The sequence below is a fragment of the Myotis nattereri genome (assembly GCF_964212035.1).
Source record: "Myotis nattereri genome assembly, chromosome: 9".
NCBI classification, from domain to species: domain Eukaryota; kingdom Metazoa; phylum Chordata; class Mammalia; order Chiroptera; family Vespertilionidae; genus Myotis; species Myotis nattereri.
Genome location: NC_138084.1, coordinates 41297253 through 41317355, shown reverse-complemented (window position 1 = coordinate 41317355; position 20103 = coordinate 41297253). Strand labels below are relative to the sequence as shown.

The 20103-nt window shown below is 41.0% G+C and overlaps 3 protein-coding genes across 3 annotated transcripts; 1 reads left to right on the top strand and 2 right to left on the bottom strand.

The window, feature by feature from the left end:
• Nucleotides 1-1791: 1791 nt before the first annotated feature.
• LOC308524073 (olfactory receptor 51E1) lies at nucleotides 1792-2745 on the top strand (the record flags this gene model as incomplete). The annotated part of the gene is made up of 1 exon (XM_081098225.1): nucleotides 1792-2745. The coding sequence occupies one exon, from the start codon at nucleotides 1792-1794 to the stop codon at nucleotides 2743-2745; it is 954 nt and encodes a 317-aa protein (XP_080954351.1).
• Nucleotides 2746-8040: 5295 nt separating this feature from the next.
• On the bottom strand, nucleotides 8041-9036 carry LOC308524147 (olfactory receptor 51I2-like; the record flags this gene model as incomplete). The annotated part of the gene is made up of 1 exon (XM_081098296.1): nucleotides 8041-9036. Exon 1 carries the CDS (start codon nucleotides 8986-8988, stop codon nucleotides 8041-8043), a length of 948 nt encoding a protein of 315 aa, XP_080954422.1. The 5' UTR covers nucleotides 8989-9036.
• A 7416-nt stretch (nucleotides 9037-16452) lies between these two features.
• Nucleotides 16453-17440, bottom strand: LOC308524149 (olfactory receptor 51I2-like; the record flags this gene model as incomplete). Its single annotated transcript, XM_081098298.1, has 1 exon — nucleotides 16453-17440. Exon 1 carries the CDS (start codon nucleotides 17413-17415, stop codon nucleotides 16453-16455), a length of 963 nt encoding a protein of 320 aa, XP_080954424.1. The 5' UTR covers nucleotides 17416-17440.
• Nucleotides 17441-20103: the final 2663 nt, after the last annotated feature.

Genomic DNA, 20103 nt, shown 5'->3' with positions numbered 1-20103 from the left:
TGTGCCCTTGATCGGAATTGAACCTGAAACCCTTCAGTCTGAGGGCTGACTCTATCCACTGAGCCAAACTGGCTAGGGCTCAAATGAATTTTTTTTTTTAAACCATAGCTAGTGACCTGATTTCTTTTGGTTAGAAGACTATTGGGATTGTGCCAGTGAAAAAGATTACATGAGAGTCATGGCAGTCAGAATTGGAATATCTAGCTTGTGTGACTGTTTCGGCCACCCTGACAGAAAAGAGGAAAAACAGTTAATAACAACAGACAAGATTTTTTGCACATTAACTATGTGCCTGGCATTGTGTTAAATGTTTCATCATCCCATTTGATCCTCACATTGATATTTACTAGGCAATGACTGTTATCCTCATTTTAAAGAGGCTTAGAAAGGTTAATTTAAATGGAGGCTTAGAGAGGTTAGTTGGTTTGCCCCAGATTGCACACTTAAGGAGGTCTTTGACTGGGATTTGAATTCAGGATTAATTTCATACCTCATATTCTTAAAAGCTATACAACTCTGTGTCTGTAAGAGTTTGTTTTTGGACAGGGAGAGTTTGATGTGTTTGAGTGACAGACAGGTAGATCCTTTAGTAAGACTTTAGAATTATGAATCTGGATCATAAAAGATAATTCAGGGCTGGCTAAATAGATTTGGGGAACAATAGTTTATACATAACAAATGGAAAGGAATGAGATGGCTCCAGAAGGGGGGATATAGAACAAGAACATTGAGGATAAAATTCTCAGAACATTATCATTTAAGAGTATACTTAATGATCAAGCAGAGGAGACTGGAGATCCAGAAAGGAGACCAAGAACTAGTGATCAGAGAGAGATGAGGAGCAGAGGGAGGAGGGAGAAGTTCTAAGACGGAGGGATTTGCTCCCAGTGTCATGCTACAGAGAGGTCAGGACAGAAGACTTCAATGACTTTGCCTCTTTGCCTAAAAATCTAGGTTAAATATGGCTCCTTATACCTTCTCCCTCCAGCAGTTTGAATTAAGCTCTGTTACTCTCTGTTCTAAAACTTGTGCTCCTAGTGTTCCCCTGGGTGATAACTTAATGGTAGAACAAAGATTATTGACACATCCTGAGTGCAGTGTTAGATGCAAGTCCCTCCTGATGCTCGCCATGAGCTCTTCTTCACACTCAACTCTTCTCTGGTTACCCATGCAGAGAGGCCCTACCCTTGTTGTCAAGAGCCAGATCTTGTAAATCTCCCCTTGCTATTTTCTTCCCAAGATAAAACTATCTGAAATATACCCTAACAATAAATGGCACTACTTTCATAGCTAGCTCCCAAATTATAGCTGAATGTGTGTGTGTGTGTGTGTGTGTGTGTGTGTGTGTGTGTGTGTGTGTGTGGTGTAAATTTATACAATTTACATAATCTCATAAAAAGTAGGAGCATGTAAATATTTATGGATGGTAGAAAGGAAAGGAGGAAGTTAGTTAACTCTACTTGTTTTAACTGAGAGAGATGATCTGAGCAAACTCACTTCTGACATTTTTCACCTCAGCACTCTCTACTTAGATCCCTCACTTTTGTAGCCAAGGGTGGGGTTGGTAATCATGGCTGGGTGAATTATCTGAACCTTGAAGGATGGTTAGGTTGAGTTTAGAATAGGCTCAGAGGGTGGATAGACAATGACGTTAGAGTTTGGGTCAGAGAACAGGGCATCAGCATGGAAGGGAGAGGTGTGGTGTTGTGATTCAGGAGGATGTGACAATTGTTTATCTTTGCATTCTAGCCTCCTCAGGTCTGGCATTGACTTCAACTCAGCTTCTTCACTATGGTGGGCCCTAATGGCAATGAATCCAGTGCGACATATTTCGTTCTAATAGGCCTCCCTGGCTTGGAAGAAGCTCAGTTTTGGTTGGCTTTCCCTTTATGCTCCCTTTACCTTATTGCTGTGCTAGGTAACTTGACAATCATCTACATTGTGTGGACTGAGCACAGCTTACATGAACCCATGTATATTTTTCTTTGCATGCTTTCTGGCCTTGACATCCTGATCTCTACTTCATCCATGCCCAAAATGATGGCCATCTTCTGGTTCAATTCTACTACCATCCAGTTTGATGCTTGTCTGCTACAGATGTTTGCCATCCATTCCTTATCTGGCATGGAGTCCACGGTATTGCTGGCAATGGCCTTTGACCGCTATGTGGCAATCTGCCACCCACTACGCCATGCCACTGTGTTAACATTGCCTCGTGTTACCAAGATTGGAATGGCTGCTGTAGTACGAGGTGCTGCACTTATGGCACCTCTGCCTGTCTTCATCAAACAGCTACCTTTCTGCCGCTCCAATATCCTTTCCCACTCCTACTGCCTACATCAAGATGTCATGAAGCTGGCCTGTGCTGACATCCATGTCAATGTCATCTATGGCCTCATTGTTATCATCTCTGCCATTGGCCTGGACTCAGTTCTCATCTCCTTATCGTATCTGCTTATCCTCAAGACTGTGTTGGGCTTGACCCGTGAAGCCCAGACGAAGGCATTTGGCACTTGTGTCTCTCATGTGTGTGCTGTTTTCATATTCTATGTACCGTTCATTGGATTATCTATGGTGCACCGCTTTGGCAAGCGGCAGGACTCCCTCCTGCCCGTCATCATGGCCAACACCTACCTCCTTGTCCCTCCTGTGCTCAACCCTATTGTCTATGGAGTGAAGACAAAGGAGATCCGGCAGCGCATCCTTCGTCTTTTCCATGTGACAACCCTGACTTCAGATCCCTAGGTGTCAGTGATAAAACTTATTTTTCACTCAAAGTTCTTTAATGCAGATTTTAATATCAATATTTTGGGAGACAGTATTAGGAACAAAACATTTTCCTTAATAATAACACAACTGATCCTTCAAAGATGAAACTGGTGGGAACATCTCCTGTGCATAAGGGCAGCATAACAGTATACTCCCAACCCCCATTTTTGAATATTATTTTTTCCTCTAGTTATTTTATATATATAATTATTAAAATCCTGAGGTGGTTGTAGTTGTAGGATTATTATTTCCCATTTAACCATCCAGTCCAATTCTCTAAACTGCTTGTACTAGCCCACAGCATTCTAAGATAAGGGTGCCACATCGAAGGCATTTTTACCAAAGGCTTAAGCATGGCAAAGTGAAATAAACTCAAGAATACAATACAATCAGATACTTTGGCTTAAAACTATGATTTTTTTCTCCCCAGAAACCATATTGGATCTCAGAAAAGAAGATATACCTGGGTTTTCTTCTTCAAAATGATCTCCACAAAGAATATATAATTTATTTTCTTTTGGGCATCAGCCCTTATGAGGGAGATTGGAAGTAAAACCATGCAAAAATGACTGTTACCTGCATTCATGAAAGATGACACACTGTTCTGAGAGTTTTCACAGCCCATGGACACTTCCTTTCAATTTGAATAGGAATATAATTAGTACCCCCATTGTACTAATGGGGAAGTTGATGTTCAATGGGGACTAATAAATTACATGAGGTCACACAAAAAAGTTGTCTTTTGATGCCTAATCCTATATTGTGAGGAGGAATTGTTAGACCAACGGGATAGTGAATTAAACATTTCCATAGTCTTGCATTTTTGAGGGGAGGTAATTAATTTCCTTTCTTACTCATTCAGTATTGTATTTAGAAATTTCCCATCAATATTGTTGGTGGCTTTAATCTCAATAGTTTCTGGTCCATTTACAACTGAACTTGTGAAGTAGCAGCAGGAGTGTGTTTGGGTAATTTCTAATCAGTGGCTAATTTGGGAAATAGTATGATTAGCAGTGGAAGCATTCACTGGGTATCTGGAGAGGCACTTCATAAAGAGATGCAGCAGAAAACACCTTGAAGCTCATGGGAGAAACGGCAGGTCTATCACAGACCAGGGAATCAAGAGCATGACACATCATGAAACGGAGGAAGCCCATGGGGCTAGCCATGAAGCAAGGCTCCCCATAAGGCAAGCATGGGTCCACAGAAACAGAGTAGAGCATATAGGTGGACAACTACATCCCCAGGGCTCTGAGCTGCCTTACAGGGGAAGCACATAACATCAATGCTTGGAGAACAAATCTACAGGAGAGACCAATAAAGCCTGCATTCCTGCCAGCTGTACTTAGCATAAATGTGGTCCCAGTGATCCCAGGACTCCCACAAGCTAGGTAGCATAGCACTTCCAGAAGGAAGCTGAATGGGAAAGAGGGGTATGGGCTCCACAGGAGTGCAATAAGCATAAACAGGGCAGAAAGGAGACCACTACCCATAGGGGGAGTGCTCAAAGAGAAGTAACTAAATGTGAGAAGCAGGTAGTAAAGCGGAGAACATGGCACAGGGCGAGCCAGACTTTTCACAGCACAAGATTACTTAGTAGAGAGGATATGGAGCGAGCATATCTGATTTCTTGGACTGGAATCCAGAAGATGAGAGTTGTGAATAGTATGGAATATGATATACCCAGGTGAGTGGTGGCCAGCAGAACTAGGAGCATAAACTTGAGTCATTGCAGGCTTCATTTGGAGGGAATGAAGGATTAACCCATTGCCCGGTAGAGTCCAGACAACTGGGACTGAGAGAAAGAGACAGAATGAAAGACAGAGAACGACATATCATGTTTTCTTATTAGGAAATCAACACATGATTACTATAAATATAAATCTTAGACATTGTGAAAATATTAAAAAAGTAACAATATAATTGTAATTATAATAAAAACTCCAATAAACTTGTCACCTTAAAAGAAAATAATTATTAGCATTTTGGTGTTTATTTTTTCAGATTTTTATTGTGTTGCATGCATGCTTCTGTAGGGGCATATGCTAAATGTGTGTGTCTGTTTTATACTTGAAATGCTATTGGAGACATAGATAGATGAATAATAAGCAGATAAATATAGAGATGTCAAATTCATTATTTCAGATTTTAGTAGGGATTTCATGTCTATGTTACTTAATATGCTCTGAATAACATTTCACAGATTTTATCCTAAACCACTTAAACATTTTGTGAGTGTAAATACACACACACACACACACACACACACACACACACACACATTGGGTTACCTGGAAGGGCCTGGAGTTAAGAACTAGAATGAGAGGAAGAGGCTGCTTCTTTTTAGGAAATTTGGCTGGAAGTTAGGGTAGGTTCTGCACAAAGACCTTCATCGTATACCTTTTACACAAGCATCCTTTTACCTTCCCCATTTCTTTTGTTTGTATATTCCTGCCTCCAGCCCTACCATCTCAGCCACTTGGACCTTTTTGAATCCTGAAGAAGTCTGAATTGCTAAATCTGTCTATAAGTCACTTGTTCATTTTTTGTAGGTTTTATCTGTTTATAAAGCAGTTTATGAACTGTTTTATAAACATGTCTTGTGTTCTCCATTCACCAAACCTATTTCCTCCCCGTTGTGGACACAAAGCTAAGCATTTCTCAGCCTCTTTTGAGATGGGTATGATTAAATGCTAGCCATTACTTTCAATGTGAGTGGAAGTGACATGTGCCACTTCTCTGCCAGGCTCAAAAGTCTTCCCATGTTCAATCTTCCACATTGACATCAAATGTGACTTGGGAAGCCATGAGTTGCACATGGTAAACCACAAGCAGCCTGGGTTCTTAAAAATTATGTAGAAACAGATCCTTCATACCTGCCACCCTCCATCAACCCATATTTATATGAGGCAGTTGAATAAATAAAAAATAAAGTACTAATGTGTCAAGACTTTGTACATGCTTTTGTTGTCCTTAAGTAGCCTAGCCTTATAACAACACGAAATAAATAGTTATTGAATAAACAGATTAAAAACTAAAGGAAATAAAACCTGGAAAGTAAGGAGCTGAGGTAAGATTGCTTTTTATCTTTTTAGAGAAAATACTGGATCTATAAATTTATCAAAGAAGCTGATATTTATTTACATTAATACAATTATCAAAGGTCTTAATCAAGCTGGGCTATATATATATATATATATATATATATATATATATATATATAAATTTACTCTGGGTCAATACCTTCTCACCTTCTCAGGAAACTTACATTATTGTTCCTTTTCCCTATTTGATATTCAACCTCACTATCTCAGTCATTCTTAGCATTTATTATGTTCCAGTCTCTTCCATATTAAAAATGACAATGACAAGTATAATCCTGCCAAAATACTATACTCCTCTTTTATCTCTTTCCTTTCATAAAATTTCTTAGAGAAGTTAACTGTAACTTATCTCCACTTATGCCTCTCTTATCTAGCTCTCCCAATGCTCCTATATAACCACAGCCTTGGTGGAACTGCCAAAAGAACTTTTACTATCATCATCAAGGTTTTTTGAAAAAAAATACTTTATTGATTTTTTACAGAGAGGAAGGGAGAGGGATAGAGAGTTAGAAACATCGATGAGAGAGAAACATCACTCAGCTGCCTCCTGCACACTCTGTACTGGGGATCTGCCCACAACCAAGGTACATGCCCTTGACTGGAATCAAACCTGGGACCCTTCAGTCCACAGGCCAATGCTCAATCCACTGAGCCAAAATAGTTAGGGCTCATCATCAAGGTTTTTAGTCCTTATCTCCTCTGACGTCTCAACAACATTCAACACAGTTGACCACTTCCTCTTTCTTGATATGGGTATGATTTCCCTTTGGCTTCCATGGCATCACACTCTTCGTTTTCCTCTTATCTCTCTTGATACTTCTCCATTTCCTTTGCACATATAGTGTTCTCTGCCTGATGAAACAACATGTTATAAGAGAGCCTACAATCAGACTTTTAATTGTTATGCAATCACATTTGGGTTGATGGCATCTAGGGTAGGTGCTTGTGGCAGACACTGACTACTTTCTATGACTTAAATTTTATCTCTAGACTAGACCATTCAGCTAGTCTAGTGCCCCTTTCCCTATTCAAATTTATTTCTACATTCAAAAGAATTATTGAGTTGCTATTATTTCATGAACACCTCTAGACACTGAGTATATGTTGGCACCCTTGGAGTTATGGAATAGTTGAGTGGCAGAATATTTCACATGTGCAGGAGACAAATAAGTTCCAGTGGGTAATATGAAAAAGAGAATTAATTAGACAAGATTTTCTGAGAAATTAGGCTGATACTTGACAAATGAAGAAGGTAGCTAGAAATGTGATGTAGAGTGGGGTGATGAGAATGTTGTAGGCAGAGTAAATGGTGTCTGGTGAGATGCTGAGACCAGATAAAACTGATTATGTTTTAAGTTGCAATCTGCAATTCATATTTCTAAGTTATTTTATAGTAAAAAAAATTTAATAAATAATTTGTATGTATTGGATACAAACCAAATTACTTAGTATAGTATGTGCAGTCTTTTAAATCTACCTTTCTGACTTTATCCCCTACCACTCCCTCTTTAAACCTTATGCCGCAGTCATAATGGTTTAGCTATTAGAGATGTGGTAGAGATGTAAAAAAGTGCAGAAATGCTCATCTTTCCACAAACACATGTACTTTTTCAAAATATTGAGACTTTTTTTACATTTCTCATCCCCCCCCTATCCTGCCCCCCCCCCCCCCGTAGGTTTTTCTCTTTTTCACTCAATGCCTATGTTGCCTAGGGAAAAAACACACCATCCTAGATTTTTTTCCAAGATGAAATGAAAAGCATCCTCGTCCTTGTAGAGGTTTGTCCAATCTTTCTAGGCAAGATCTGGCAACTACTAATTCGCAGTCTTTAGTAATTTCCTGCAAAGAACTTTATTATGATACTTATAAATCTGTATTCTAGTTGTGTATATACATGTCTTTATCCTGGCACAAAATTGTGAGTTTCTGGAGAAGACCACATTTTATATATTTCTCAGTTTTTAATCTTAGCACTGCTTCCAGTACAAAACAAATGGTGAACATAAAATTGTAATAGGAAGAAGCCTGATTGTCTTCCCACTGTATTAGCATAAACTAGGAACTTTCAGTGCTCGCCAAGGGTAGCAGGTTGCTGTGAGGCTATAGCAAGTGTCTTTTATGGTACCCAACCCTGTTGTATTTTATAGTTTCATCAGCCTTGGCCCTTCACCTCAGCACTCTGAGCATGGCCTCCCTGATGGGCTTGGATTTCACACTGTAGATGATGGGGTTGAGCACAGGGGGCACTACCAGGTACACATAGGCAACCAGGGCATGTACAATTTGAGGCAGGTGCCTTCCAAAACGATGGATCATGGACATGGTGATGCCTGGGATGAAGAAGACAAAGACAGCAAGGATGTGTGAGACACAGGTGTTGAGGGCCCGAATGCGCTCCCGGGGAGAGGCCAGCCCAAGGACTGTGCGCAAGATGAGAGAGTAGGACAGGATGATGAGCAGGGAGTCTATGCCCCCAGTGGACACAACCACATAAAGTCCATAGCAGATGTTGATGGTGATATCAGCACAGGCTCTTCTCATTACATCAGGATGAAAACAGAATGAGTGGGATAAGAGGATCTTGTTAGGGCAGAAGTTCAAACGTTTAAGCAGGAATGGCACTGGGAAGAGAGATAGCATAGCACGGGCCACAATGGCCAGTCCAATTCTGATGATGACATTGTTTGTGAGGACAGCTGCATAGCGCAGGGGGTTGGAGATGGCCACAAAGCGGTCAAATGACATGGCCAGGAGCACCGAGGACTCCACCACAGAGAAGGAGTGGAGGAAGAACATCTGCACCAGGCAGGCATTGAAGGCGATGAGACGATGGTCAAACCAGAGCACAGCCAGGGTGGTGGGCATTGTGGACAAGGTGAGACCCACATCAGTGAGGGCCAGCATGGACAGGAAGTAGTACATGGGCTGGTGCAGGCGGGGAGTCCTCCTCACAGCCAGGAGGATGAGGCAGTTTCCAGTGAGGGCCACAGTGTACATGCAGGAGAAGGGAATGGAGATCCAGCCATGAGCGGCCTCCAGCCCTGGGATGCCAACCATCAGGAAGGAAGCTGGCTGGAAGAAGGAGATGTTGACATAGGATTGGGAAGAGAGCATCGTTGGAAGGCAGAAGAGGTCTCCAGAAAGATGTGACCTCTTCAATCTGGGCAGAGAAAAGACATCGACAGGGCACCTGTCAGGAAAACATTTGTTTATGCTGTATAGGTTTTCAAATGAATTATTTCCCATTTCTCAGTTCTTATTTTGTGTTATGAGTAGTTCTAAGAATATTCATACTTAGCTAGTATGTCCTCAAAACAAATACAGAATGTAGGGGATCGTTTAACTTCTTCATGATTACCAGAAAATAAGTGACTGAAATGGATTTAGAATTTAGTTGTTTCTAAATGTAAGTTCTATGCTATTTTCACCTTACCCTGCAGAGTCTTCAATAAATAAAGTGATGTTTATTAATATACTTTAATATATATAGTACTCTCTAAATCATTGGTTCTCAACCTTCCTAATACAGTTCTTCATGTTGTGGTGACCCCCAACCATGAAATTATTTTCGTTGCTATTTCATAACTGTGATTTTGCTACTGTTATGAATCGTAATGTAAATGTCTGATATGCAGGATGTATTTTCATTGTTACAAATTAAACATAAAGCATAGTGATTAATCACAAAACAATATATAATTATATATGTGTTTTCTGATGGTCTTAGGCGACCCCTGTGAAAGGGTCGTTCAAACCCCAAAGGGGTAGCGACTCACAGGTTGAGAACCGCTGCTCTAAATGATCATCAATATCATCATCATCATCATCATCATCGTCATCATCATCGTCGTCATAGTCTTTGTCTTGGTCGTTCCTGTTGTTTTATTAATGCTGCATTTTGCAATGTTCCTAAGTGCTTTCACATAGTTTTCTCATTGTTGTCTTACAATTGCCTTGCTGATAGGGAAGGGAAATATTTTAGCTAATGTGAAAGGAGAGAAATTATGTAGCCCACCATAGGGTGAGAGCTTTCCCTTGGACCAGTTTATTAGAATTTCAGATCTTTTTGTGTTTGAGGGGATGAGTACAAATCCTAGGATATTCTCTTTTAGTCAAGTCCCAGTAATGATAAAGTCCCAGGATGAAAATGAGAATAAGTACTAGGTAAGTTTTGGTAAATGAAGAGACAGTTGATTTTCACCAGGTCACTGAGGACACTTAAATATATGGGTTCAGTCTAGTTGGGTAGCTCAGTTGGTGAGAGCATCATCCCAATATGCCAAGGCTTGGTCACCTGTCAGGGCACATAGCAGAAACAATCAATGAGTGCATAAAAAAGTGAAACAACAAATCAGTGTTTCCCTCTCTCACTTTCTCTCCCTCTCTCAAGTCAATAATAAAAATTTTAAAATATGGATTCTAAACATGCCTTGCCCAGAGAATATCAGCCAGGGTCACTGGATGCCAGGGTAACCCAGGCTACACAGTGCTTTTTGAGGAATCAACCCCTCATTCCATTTATGTAGCATTCCCCACAACCTTTGCAATAGCAGCGAAATGCTTTGTTCAGCCCCTTCCCACACCCATCTTGAGGCCTTGACTTGCCCTTGAATGTGCATCCCTGTAAATACTCAGCACTGACATCTGCTCTAGCTGGAGGGCCACAGCTGCAGGGCCAAGGACCAAACGTTAGCATTTCTATAGATACCAACTGAAAACACGAATCAAAGACATAAATGTAGGCACCTATAGTGTTCAGTGGGGTCTGTTCTAATTTTAGTGTTTGTTGCTGAGCAAACAGTAAACATTTATGGAGTTATAAGTCATTACATATCTCTTATGTTCCAGATATTAGATTTCTTATTTTTTTTTGTTTGAAAATTCAATATTTAAATTCAGGTCTATTTGGCTTAAACACTGTGAAGTCTTATACTGCTTGTATTGGCCATGGACGGTACTAGATGCTGGATATTTGTAAAGTGTGGAGCTGGTTGGACCAGATGATCTGAATGAGCTTGTTCTCTTCTCATGTTCCATGGTGACATGATTTGGGGCCCTCCAAATAAAACCCCTTCCTATTTTTTGAAAAATCTTTGGTTTGCCCCTCTGCCATAGTGAGCTTTTGAGTTCTTCCTGCAGAGCCAAGCATTGTGATAATTATCTCCTAATTTTTACTATTTATTTTACTAATTCAAATCACATTTCTTCAGAAACCTCATTCAATCTCATTTTTTTTTCATTTTGATGATTTCAAAATTTCTGTTCTCTTTTTTTTCAGTTACTATGAATGAGTGAACAAGGAAACAAAGAACTGAATGAAAACTAGTTACTCTTTAATCTAGTTCCCTTTCATCCCAACCCTTAATACAGCATCTCTTAGATGTATATGTTTATTCACAATTAGTTTGTATATATAGTTTGTATATAATAAAGACCAGTGGCTCCTTCAGATTAATACAATTTATATTTATTTTTTTTAAAAATATATGTTATTGATTTTTTACAGAGAGGAAGGGAGAGAGTTAAAACATCAATGAAAGAGAAACATCGACCAGCTGCCTCCTACACACCCCCTACTGGGGATGTGCCTGCAACCAAGGTACATGCCCTTGACCTGAATCGAACCTGGGACCTTGCAGTCCCCAGGCCGACGCTCTATCCACTGAGCGAAACCGGTTAGGGCTATTTTTATCCAATTTTACTAGGGTTTCCATAGGACCAATCCAGGAAATACTCCCTGTTATTGGCAGTTTAAATCAGAATAGCAGGTGAATTCTGCCCTCTCTACATAACTTGCAGAAATATGAGGATTAATTTTTACCTGGGATGAGTATCACAATTCTTTTTCTTTTATTCTGTATTGATTTATCTATTATTGAGTAATTCACAAATCCTCAATCCCTTAGGTTAGAACTTGTCTAGTTGGTCTCTAGGTCCAATGAACTGTTGGATATTTGTGTGATCTATTGCTCTTGGCTGTGTTGGAAGGATCCAAATGCTAAATTAAGCTGAATATTAAAAGAACCTTAGAGCTCACAAGAGTAAAATTATAAATTACAATTGAAGACAAGTTGCCCCCAATGAGGGACAACCCTTATACAATCAAGCTAATTTTTCCCTGGTATCCAGATGATGGCTCTTTCCTTTTTATGTTTTGTGACTATTACAGTGTTGAGGGGTGACATTGGGAAGGGATTATGTATGGTGAAAGGACAGGGTTTTTTTTGTTGTTGTTTTGGTGTCTGTTTGTACTAAAATGCCCATTTTGGTAGCACAGTTGGATTGCCATGTTTTCTGATTCCTGTGAAATAACAAAGCACTCACTTAAACCTGGAAATCAGATTAAGTTTGGCCTTATATTATTATCTCCAGGACAATAAAAGGTCAAAGCTATTTAAAAATTATAGCTTTCCCTCTAGGATAAAATCATTTCTGTTCTACCACTCTAAGATTCTGTTACCTTGTGACTGGGTGTCTGGGAAAGTCAAGTTGCCTATAAACAAAAGGTTGAATCCACCATGCTCTCTTTACCACAAACCAAATACTTTTCTTTCTTTTTCCACACAAAAAGGAAATGGTAAATATGTGATATGACAGAGGTGTAATCTGTTGCTACAGTGGTAATTGTTTTTAATATACATATAAGCCAAATGCTTTTCTAAAAGGCTCTTCTTAATTGGAAGAATTAAAGGACAATCTCAAAGTGAGAGTTGAGACACCAAGCATTCAGGCCACCGGCAAGATGTTATGTTGGATGGGATCTTAAAATACCCTCATACTGTGGCCCCAATTAGAGAAACAAAGGGGTAGTAATTTGCTTGGACACAGAGTCTGGGTTTCTGATAATTATCTGACTGGAGCAATCTCTGTGCTTCAGGAAAGTAGCCTTCTTCACTTCCTATTCCCTTTTCTGGGGCCATAGACCTGACATCCATGGCTTTAAGTAGACTTCCTTATTTTTCTTCCAGCTTCTTCCATCTGCTCATCCCCCATCCCATCCTGCACCTGGCAGCAGCTGACAGAGAGGGGATGTTAGACTCACTAACCTGGACCCCACTCTTCTAAATAATATAGATGAGATTGTGCCTGGGCCTCAAGTTACTCACCCTGCTCGTTGTCACAGCCCTCTCTGCCTGTCCACATTCTGAAGGAGCCCAAGAAAACTCTGCAACTAAGATGTTACCTTTATAGCACTGGCTGGATGCCTTAGTGAGCTGCTGCTCCCCAGGGATGTCTGAGCTACAGGTCACAAAGGAGGCTCTGTGCTTATATTTTTCTGAGCAATGGGAATGTGTGGGCTACGTGTGTTGCCAAGGAGAGTTATAAGGAAATCAGAAATATAATTTAAAAAATCTACATTTTTTTAATTACTTGTGACAATGATAATTTTAGCTTCCATTCTCTTCTTTTTAGACTCTTACAAGAACTTCCAAAACATTTTCTTTGCACTCTTTTTCTCCTCCACGTTCACCTTTTCAAAATAATAAACGAAGTTAAGGTGGTGCAACATTTTACAATTTGATAGCCTTTCCATGGCTGACTTTTATTATTATTATTTATATATATTTTTGTTGATTTAAGAGCAGGAGAGAGAGAGAGAGAGGGAGAGAGAAATCAATGATGAGTGAGGATCATTGATTGGCTGCCTCCTGCACAACCCCAACTGGGGCTTCAACCATGACTTTCTGGTTCATAGGTTGCCATGCAACCACTGAGCCATACCGTGCAGACCACGGCTGACTTTTAAACAAAGAACAAAGGACAAATATTTCAATGAGTTCTGAAAGATTCAAGAAATCTCACCCCTCCCATCTTCCTTAGCTCATTTCCTGTTCTTCCTCCAAGACTAACACAAATTCTGAGTCACATAAGCCTACTCACCTTTATGTAAGCAAACCAAATAATAGCATACTTCTTCTTGGTGTTTTTCTTTTAAATTGTTTCCCTTTATTAGGTATGCCTTCCCCTTGCCCACCTTTTCTGCCTGACTTACTCCTCCTTACCTTTCACCTCCTTCTTACCTGATTCCTTTCTGTTTTCCTCTAAGCAAAGCAGTAAACTCTCTTTGAGGTTCCTCCAGCACTTAGTGTATACCTATCGAGCCCTATTACATGTGGTTTTAGTTGTGTATTTACAAACCTCTATCCTCAAAAGAAGAAGAGAGATCATGCACATTTCATTTTAATATATCTAATAATGAGCATAGATTCTTACACAAGTAAACACTGAATAAAATAGCTGAAATTAATGAGTGAAGAAAAGAATCAAGACTGTTCTTCAGATGGAGAAACTAAGATGGCGGCATAGATAAACACCGGGAAATAGTCGCCTCCCACAGCAATTGAAAATTATCCCAAAGGACGGAGCAAACATCGTCCAGAAAAACAGGAAGGCTGGCTGAGTGTAATTTCTACAACTAGAAGACAAGAAAAGCACGCTGAGAGCCAGAGGAGCTGCGGAGGCTGAGTGCAGAGGTACGGCGGCGGCTCGCGCGCGCGCAGAAAGGGGGTGGCACCTGAGGACGCGGCTGTCTTTTTGAATCACAAGCTCCCGACTGCTCTGATCTCCGGTTCTGGGAAGTCTCTGGGGACCCAGGACACATACGGGGAGAGGCTGCTCTGTCAGGCGGCAGCGGGCGAACTTGAGGGCAGATTTCCCTCAGAGGTGCTTGCAGCCATTACCGGGACACTGAGACGCGCGACTCCGGGCGCGGAGAATCAGCCATTGCTTCTTTCTCCGTCCTTTTGACTCCCTGAGACCCCGCCCCACCCAGGCTGTGGCAGAGGCTTTTGCATGTGAATGCCCCGGCCCTTTGCAACCTGATAATTACCTAACTGCAGCCGGGCCAGCCAGACCCGGAACTTCCAAGAGAAGGCCCAAGGCCCCGCAGCGGCTTGCATTGCTTCACAGCTGAGCCTCTTCGTGGCCCGGCTGTGAGGCCTCAGGCAGGGGCTGAATTAGCACCTCCTTAGATCCAGGAGCCACTGTACCCAGTGGTCAGAGGGGGACCATTCTCCCACTTCAGACACAGCTGCTTCCCACAGCCAATTGGCCTGGAGGTCAATTCCTCCCAGTGATCCTACATCAACCAAGGCACCAAGAGTACACCAAGAGTGTCAACCCCAGGTAACTGGGGAGGATGAGCTACTGGGCCCTACAGGACACCTGGCGCGCAGGGCCACTCTATCAACACAGGGAAGCAGCCAAAATGCGGAGACAGAGAAACAGGTCACAATTGTCAGAAACGGAGGAGGACAGACGACTGGATATAGAGTTCAAGGCCACGTTTATAAGGTTTGTCAAGAATTTTATGGAAACCGCCGATAAATTTAATGAATCCCTCAAGGAGTATAGTGAGACCATTGAGGACATGAAAAAGGACCAACTGGAAATTAAGCATACACTGACTGAAATAAAGAATATTTTACAGAGATCCAACAGCAGACAAGAGGATCCCAAGAATCAAGTCAAAGATTTGAAATACAAAGAAACAAAAAATACCCAACCGAAAAAGAAAAAAGAAAAGAGATTCAAAAAGTATGAAGATAGTGTAAGGAACCTCTGGGACAACTTCAAGCGTACCAACATCAGAATTATAGGGGTACCAGAAGGAGAGAGAGGGCAAGATATTGAAAACCTTTTTGAAGAAATAATGACAGAAAACTTCCCCCACCTGGTGAAAGAAATGGACCTACAAGTCCAAGAAGCGCAGAGAACCCCAAACAAAAGGAATCCAAAGAGGACCACACCAAGACACATCATAATTAAAATGCCAAGAGCAAAAGATAAGGAGAGAATCTTAAAAGCAGCAAGAGAAAGACAGTCAGTTACCTACAAGGGAGTACCCATCCGACTGTCAGCTGATTTCTCAACAGAAACCATGCAGGCCAGAAGAGAGTGGCAAGAAATATTCAAAGTGATGAATAGCAAGAACCTACAACCAAGATTACTTTATCCAGCAAAGCTATCATTCAGAATTGAAGGTCAGATAAAGAGCTTCACAGATAAGGAAAAGCTAAAGGAGTTCATCACCACCAAACCAGCATTATATGAAATGCTGAAAGGTATTCTTTAAGAAGAGGAAAAAGAAAAAGGAACTCTTACCATTTGCCACAGCATCGATGGAACTGGAGAGCGGATAAATACCACAAGATCTCACTTATTTGTGGAATATAATGAACAACATAAACTGATGAACAAGGACTGATCCAGAGACGGAGAGGCATTGATTGGACTGTCTGGCCTTGGAGGGAAGGTAGGGGAGGGTGGGGGCAAGGGGGAAGGATCAACCAAAGGACTTATATGCAAGCATATAGGACTAACCAATGGACACGGACAACGGGGGGGTGAGGGGATGAGCGGGGGGGGGGGGGGTAGAGGGTACACATATGTAATATCTTAATAAATTAAAAAAAAAAAAAAAGACTGTTCTTCACCCGTCAGTCTAAAGGTTTCCATTTGCCTGCCATACTCCTGATTATGTATCTGGGTCAAGGCTCAAAACAAGGACTTTCTGGACGTAAGATATGACTGATTGGCCATGTTTTCCTCAGGCTCCGAGGCTGATTCCTGGTTTCATCAGCCTTGCCCTTTCTCCCTCAGCACTCTGAGCATGGCCTCCCTGATGGGCTTGGATTTCACACTGTAGATGATGGGGTTAAGTACAGGGGGCACTACCAGGTACACATAGGCAATAAGAGCATGCACAATTTGAGGCAGGTGCCTTCCAAAACGATGGATCATGGACATGGTGATGACTGGGATGAAGAAGACAAAGACAGCAAGGATGTGTGAGACACAGGTGTTGAGGGCCCGAATGCGCTCCCGGGGAGAGGCCAGCCCAAGGACTGTGCGCAAGATGAGAGAGTAGGACAGGATGATGAGCAGGGAGTCTATGCCCCCAGTGGACACAACCACATAAAGTCCATAGCAGATGTTGATGGTGATATCAGCACAGGCTCTTCTCATTACATCAGGATGAAAACAGAATGAGTGGGATAAGAGGATCTTGTTAGGGCAGAAGTTCAAACGTTTAAGCAGGAATGGCACTGGGAAGAGAGATAGCGTAGCACGGGCCACAATGGCCAGTCCAATTCTGATGATGACGTTGTTTGTGAGGACAGCTGCATAGCGCAGGGGGTTGGAGATGGCCACAAAGCGGTCAAATGACATGGCCAGGAGCACCGAGGACTCCACCACAGAGAAGGAGTGGAGGAAGAACATCTGCACCAGGCAGGCATTGAAGGCGATGAGACGATGTTCAAACCAGAGCACAGCCAGGGTGGTGGGCATTGTGGACAAGGTGAGACCCACATCAGTGAGGGCCAGCATGGACAGGAAGTAGTACATGGGCTGGTGCAGGCTGGGAGTCCTCCTCACAGCCAGGAGGATGAGGCAGTTTCCAGTGAGGGCCACAGTGTACATGCAGGAGAAGGGAATGGAGATCCAGCCATGAGCGGCCTCCAGCCCTGGGATGCCAACCATCAGGAAGGAAGCTGGCTGGAAGAAGGAGATGTTGACATAGGATTGGGAAGAGAGCATCCTTGGAAGGCAGAAGAGTTCTCCAGAAAGATGTGACCTCCTCAATCTGGGCAGAGAAAAGACACTGACAGGGCACTTGTCAGGAAAACATTTATTTATACTGTATAGGCTTTTAAATTAATTATTTACTATTTCTCAGTTCTTACTTTGCATTATGAGTAGTTCTAAGAACATTGATACATTAGCGCATATGTCTTCAAAACAAATACAGAATGTAGGGTATAGTTTAACTTCTTCATGATTACCAGAAAATGAATGACTGAAATGGATTTAGATTTTAGTTGTTTCTAAGTGTAAGGTTTACACCTTACCATGCAGAGTCTTCAATAAATAAAGTGATGTTTATTAATATACTTTAATATACATAGTACTTTCTAAATGATCATCAACACCATCATCATCATCATCATCATCATCATCATCATCATCATGGTCATAGTCTTTGTCTTGGTCGTTCCTGTTGTTTTATTAATGCTGCATTTTGCAGTGTTCCTAAGTGCTTTCACATAGCTTCTCATTGTTGTCTTACAATTGCCTTGCTGACAGAGAAGGGAAATATTTTAGCTAATGTGAAAGGAGAGAAATTATGTAGCCCACCATAGGGTGAGAGCTTTCCCTTGGACCAGTTTATTAGAACTTCAGATCTTTTTGTGTTTGAGGGGATGAGTACAAACCCTGGACATTCTCTTTTAGTCAAGTCCCAGTAATGATAAAGTCCCAGGATGAAAATGAGAATAAGTACTAGGTAAGTTTTGGTAAATGAAGAGACAGTTGATTTTCACCAGGTCACTGAAGACACTTAAATATATGGGTTCAGCCCTAGCTGGGTAGCTCAGTTGGTTAGAGCATCATTCGGATACACCATGGTTTGATTCCCTGTAAGGACTCATAGAAATAGCAACCAATTAGTGCATAAATACGTGAAACAACAGATCACTGTCCCCCGCCACGCCCCTCGTAGTGGCTCTCTCTTTCTCAAATAAATAAATACAAATTTAAAAAATATGCTGTCTAAATATGCCTTGCCCAGAGAATATCAGCCAGGGTCACTGGATGCCAGTGTAACCCAGGCTACACATTACTTTTTTAGGAATCACCCCTCACTCCATTTATGTAGCATTCCCCACAACCTTTACAATACCTGCAAACGCTTTGTTCAGCCCCTTCCCACACTCAATTGAGGCCTTAATTTGCCCTTGAATGTGCATCCCTGTAAATCCCTCAGCATTGACATCGGCTCTAGCTGGAGGGCCACAGCTGCAGGGCCAAGGACCCAAAGTTAGAATTTCTACAGACACCAACTGAAAACATGAATCAAAGACATAAATGCAGGCACCTATAGTGATCAATGGGGTCTGTTCTAATTTTAGTGTTTGATGCTGGGCAAATACATTTGTTAATTTATCAGTCATTGAATATCTCTTATGTTCCAGATATTAGACTTCTCATTTTTGGTTGTTTGTTTGAAAATTCAAAATCAGAATTAAGTCCTATTTGGCTTAATCACTTTGAAGTCTTCTACTGCCTGTATTGGCCATGGACAGTACTAGATGCTGGAGATTTGTAAAGTGTGGAGCTGGTTGGACCAGATGATCTGAATGAGCTTGTTCTCTTCTCATGTTCCATGGTGACATGACTTGAGGCCCTCCAAATAAAACCCCTTCCTTTTTATCTAAAAATCTCCTGTATACCCATCCGTCATAGTGAGCTTTTGAGTTCTTCCTACAGAGCCAGTCATCGTGCTATTCATCTTCTCATTTTTACCATTTATTTGTACTAATCCAAATCACATTTCTTCAGAAACCTCATTAAATCTCATTTTTTTCATTTTGATGATTTCATAATTTCTGTCCTCTTTTTTTTTCAGTTACTATCAATGAATGAACAAGGAAATGAAGAGCTGAATAAAAACTCCCTACTCTTTAATCTAGTTCCCTTCCATCCCTACCCATAGTACAGAATCTCTTAGATGCATATGTGTGTTCATAATTTATACTATGTTGTTTGTATATAATAAAGATCACTGGCTCCTTCAGATTAATACAAGTGATATTTACTTTTATCCAATCTTATTTGGGTTTTCATAGGACCAATCAGGAAATACTCCCTGTTATTGGTAGTTTAAATCAGAATAGCAGGTGAATTCTGCCCCCTCTATATAACTTGCAGAAATATGAGGATTGATTTTTACCTGGGTTGAATATCACAATTCTTTTTCTTTTATTCTGTATTGATTTATCTATTATTGAGTAATTCACAAATCCTCAATCCCTTAGGTTAGAACTTGTCTAGTTGGTCTCTAGGTCCAATGAACTGTTGGATATTTGTGTGATCTATTGCTCTTGGCTGTGTTGGAAGGATCCAAATGCTAAATTAAGCTGAATATTAAAAGAACCTTAGAGCTCACAAGAGTAAAATTATAAACTACAATTTAAGACAAGTTGCCCCAAATGAGGGACAACCCTTATACAATCAAGCTAATTTTTCCCTGGTATCCAGATGATGGCTCTTTCCTTTTTATGTTTTGTGACTATTACAGTGTTATGAGGGGCCTGGCATTGGGAAGGGATTCTTTGTGATAAAAAGACAGGTTTTTTTTTGGTGTGTGTTTTTACTAAAATGCCCATTTTGGTAGCATAAATGGATTGCCATGTTTTCTGATTCCTGTGAAGTCCCAAAGCACTCACT